Below are 3587 nucleotides of genomic sequence, written 5' to 3'. Positions count from 1 at the left end.
GCAGGTCGAGGCTGCGGCGGCCGGGAGCGGGCACTGCACTCCAATCTGGGCAACAGAGTGAGACTCCAACTCAATAAAAAACAAAAAACAAAAAAAAACAAAGTGCTGGGATTATAGGAATAAGCTACCAAGTCTAGCCTCAAAATCAATTTTTATCCTATGGAGAAGCTGGTCCGCAGGCCAAAGAAGGCCTTAGAGCTAAGAATAGTTTTACATTTTTAAAGGAGTGTAAAAAATAACACAAAAAAGAAAATGTGACCACAAATGGCCCAAAAGCCTGAAATATTTACTATCTGGTCCTTTACAGAAAGTTTGCCAAGCCTTACTTGCAGCATCAAAGTCACTGGGAAGTACACAGACCCCGGGACATTACCCAAAAGTGCTCTTATTAACTGAAAAAAAGGTTTCTTTAACTCAATTTCAAATGACTTAAACATAATCACTGCGATTACTCTTACTGACCTGCCTAAATGGCAAGCCCTTGAGAAAGTGTTATCCCAAAAGGTTTTATTCCCTTCTTTAGACTCAATAGTTTCCTCTAAAATGCTAGTGTTAGTCTAATAAAGGCAAAAGATTTGAAGCCTTACCTGGGGCATTTGCTATAGCCAACGGCAGACCTGGAAGCTGGTGCACCTGGATTCCTGAATTACTCAATGCACTGAGGTTAATGGTCTGGAGGCCTGGCAAGGAGGAGAGTTGAGCAGCATTCACAGTGACGGTGCCGGCAGGAATGGAGGCAGCTGAGGCAATGGGTGTAAGAGTGGTATTGCTGCTGCTGGTCTGCCCCAAGGAAACACCCTGCATTGGGGCTAAGGTGATTGTCTGGGCTTGTGGGTTCTGAACTTGGAGGTTCTGCAGCTGAAGAGTCTGCCAACTGACCTGTCCATTGGGCCCTACTGTTGGCGTCCGGATGATGATGGGGCCAGAGTTTGGAACAGCCTGAAGCTGGAGGTTCTGGAGGGTTTCCTGGGAGATAGCTTGAGTTGTAAAGGTCTGCCCAGACAATGGTGCTGCTTGGAGGGCTTGGAGGGCCTGTCCCCCTTGAACTAGCTGAGGCTGAATAAGAATCTGTTGTTGCGTCTGCTGGTTTTGCTCTCCCTCTTTTTGCTGGCTTGCTTGCAGTGAGCCTCCAGACGTCTGGTTCTGTTGGATGTTCAGTGAATCAGACCCCTGTAGCCCACTGACCCTCTGGGGTGTCTGACCTTGAGAGCTGGTTCCTGATGATCCACTGGCGGTAAAGTTCATAATTCCCATGTTGCTGGTGGTAGTAGTTGTTGAGTAGCTATTGGCATTGGTGAAAAAGGAGCTGGAACTGGCTTGTGATGACACCAAGCTGGCAGAACTGATGGTAGTCCCTGAGGTGACAGGCTGTGAGCCACTCTCCTGGGATCCAGAGCTGCTGATCGTGACTGCCTGAGAGCTGGGAGTCAAGGTAGCTGCAGAAACACTGTTGACAGGTAGCAAGGTGATGTTCCCATTCAGGGCCACTGGTACATTGGTCACATACTGAGTCTGTCCTGAGAGTACATTATTAGCCAAGCCTTGGAGGGGGACAGCTTGCTGGAGTAGGTTTGGCATAGCAGCAATGATGTTACCTCCACTTCCTCGATTTGTGATGATCTGTTGGTTTGCACCTGGTATGATCTGAATTTGACCAGAACCATCCTGCTGCACTTGAGCCCCAGTGGCAGCAAACTGTAGCTGTTGCCCATCAACGGTCTGGAACTGTGGGATTACTTGATACTGAATGTTAGGCATCACTCCAGGTAGTCCTGTCAGAACTTGCTGGTTCTGTAAGTTGGGAGTGGCAGCCACAACATACTGCCCACCAGAGACTGTGCGATTCTTGGAAGACTCACTGCCATTGTTGCCATTGTTGCTGCTGCCACTCTGTTCCTTTGAGGTAGGAGTAGCCCCAGAGGAGGAAGAGATGATCTGCCAGCCATTGGCACCCTGTGAAAGTTGTGTGGCTGTGAGGTCAAGCTCACCTGTGCCCCCTGACTGACTCGGGCCCTGGGAGTTGTTGCTGTTCTCACTGGGTGACTCAATTCTGCTGCAAGTTGCTGCCAGCAGAGCCAAAGGGGATGGCTGGGATTCCTGGCCAGAAAATAAGGGAGAGGAAAGGAGTTAGCGACACCCAGCTGCCAGGCTAGGGGGCAGTATACAACAAATAAACAGCAACACAGATAAGGAGCAAAAACCAAAACCAAAGAGCTGACCTATCTATATTGCTAAACTGGCATCTTTGGGGATCTCCCAAGTCACTTGTCTCCCGGTGCTTACTTCCTTATCTATAAAATGGTTTAGTCCTTCCCTAAAAAGCTTTCTGTGAAGAGTGGCAATTATCTAAGAATATTTACATCCTCTCAACACCTTCCCCACTGTGTCTGATTATCACTTACCTGCCCTCCTCCTCCTCCACTGCTGCTGCTACTGCCTGTGCTGCTGCTTCGCGCCTGTGAAAAGGCACCACCACCATTACCATTTCCCCCATTATTGCCACCAACTCCTTTTTCAATCTTCACCACAGCTGTCATTTCATCCATGGAGTGATCTTGGTCTGAAAAGAATTAAAAGAGAAACAACTTACTTAAAGGTGGGTGAAGAAAAAGCATAAAGTGGAAACAATAAAAGGAGACTATGATGAACCAGCAGTGACTATGAAACAGAAAGGTGAAAGGCGCAGGGGTAAAGAAAATGAATTCGAGCCAGGCTCGGTGGCTCAGCCTGTAATCCCGCGCCTTGGGAGGCTGAGGTGAGTGGACTGCCTGAGCCCATGGGTTCGAGACCCGCCTGGGCAACTTGGCGAGACCTCATCTCTACAATAAGTCAAAAAATTAGCCGGGCGTGGTAGCGCGTGCCTGTAGTTCCAGCTACTTGAAAGGCTGAGGTGGAAGGATCACCAGAGCCCAACAGGTCGAGGCTGCAGTGGCAGGAAGCGGCCACTGCACTCCAGTCTGAGTGACAGAGTAAGACTCCAACTCAAAAAAAAAAGAAAGAAAATGAATTCGAGGTCAGGGTAGTCGCAGGGCATGCAAGACATGAACTAGGCTCAGTGGTGCCAAAACCGGGTCTCCATTCTACCTTGCACAAAATTAAATTAGAAAAACAGGCAAAAAGTGCTCGGGGGGATAGGAAATGTGAGGGATGGTAAGCATGTTGAATGAGTTTCAAAATAAGAAAAAGTATCCTGGGGAAAAAACGTAAAAGGATAGGTAAGGTAAAAAACAACATGTGGGTGGATGGAAACCTTGCTAAATTTAGGGCTAAAAGAGATGAAGAATAAAAACACAAGTGTAAAAAGTAACAAGAGGCGGGGAAAGGGGGAAAGAAGTAATAAAAAAAGTGTGAGTGGGGCAACATTTGTGAACACTGGTAACGGGCTCAAGGGGTCCAGGGGTTTGAAAGCAGGAGGTGTCGGGGCGGAGAGAGGGCGGGCCCTACAGGGAAAGGGCGGTTTCGGGGTGAGGGGCGTGGAAAGGGCGGGACGGTGGGGGGGAGGGGAAAACTACAGAAAGTGGGGGGGAGGAGGGCCTAGGAGCAGGCGGCGACCAGAGGGCGGACACGGGAGGCGGTTGGCCCGGGCG

The 3587-nt window shown here is 49.2% G+C and overlaps 1 protein-coding gene across 1 annotated transcript; it reads right to left on the bottom strand.

The window, feature by feature from the left end:
- Nucleotides 1-587: 587 nt before the first annotated feature.
- On the bottom strand, nucleotides 588-3581 carry LOC103260226 (transcription factor Sp1; the record flags this gene model as incomplete). The annotated part of the gene is made up of 3 exons (XM_008057870.1): nucleotides 3553-3581; nucleotides 2403-2560; nucleotides 588-2097 (listed from the first exon to the last, which is right to left on the bottom strand). Coding segments are annotated over exons 2-3 (1654 nt in total), but the record flags the coding sequence as incomplete, so codon positions are not given.
- Nucleotides 3582-3587: the final 6 nt, after the last annotated feature.

Source organism: Carlito syrichta, unplaced genomic scaffold (assembly GCF_000164805.1).
Source record: "Carlito syrichta isolate Samal-C Ts95f unplaced genomic scaffold, Tarsius_syrichta-2.0.1 Scaffold303147, whole genome shotgun sequence".
NCBI classification, from domain to species: Eukaryota; Metazoa; Chordata; class Mammalia; order Primates; family Tarsiidae; genus Carlito; species Carlito syrichta.
This window is presented reverse-complemented; position numbering and strand designations above follow the sequence as displayed.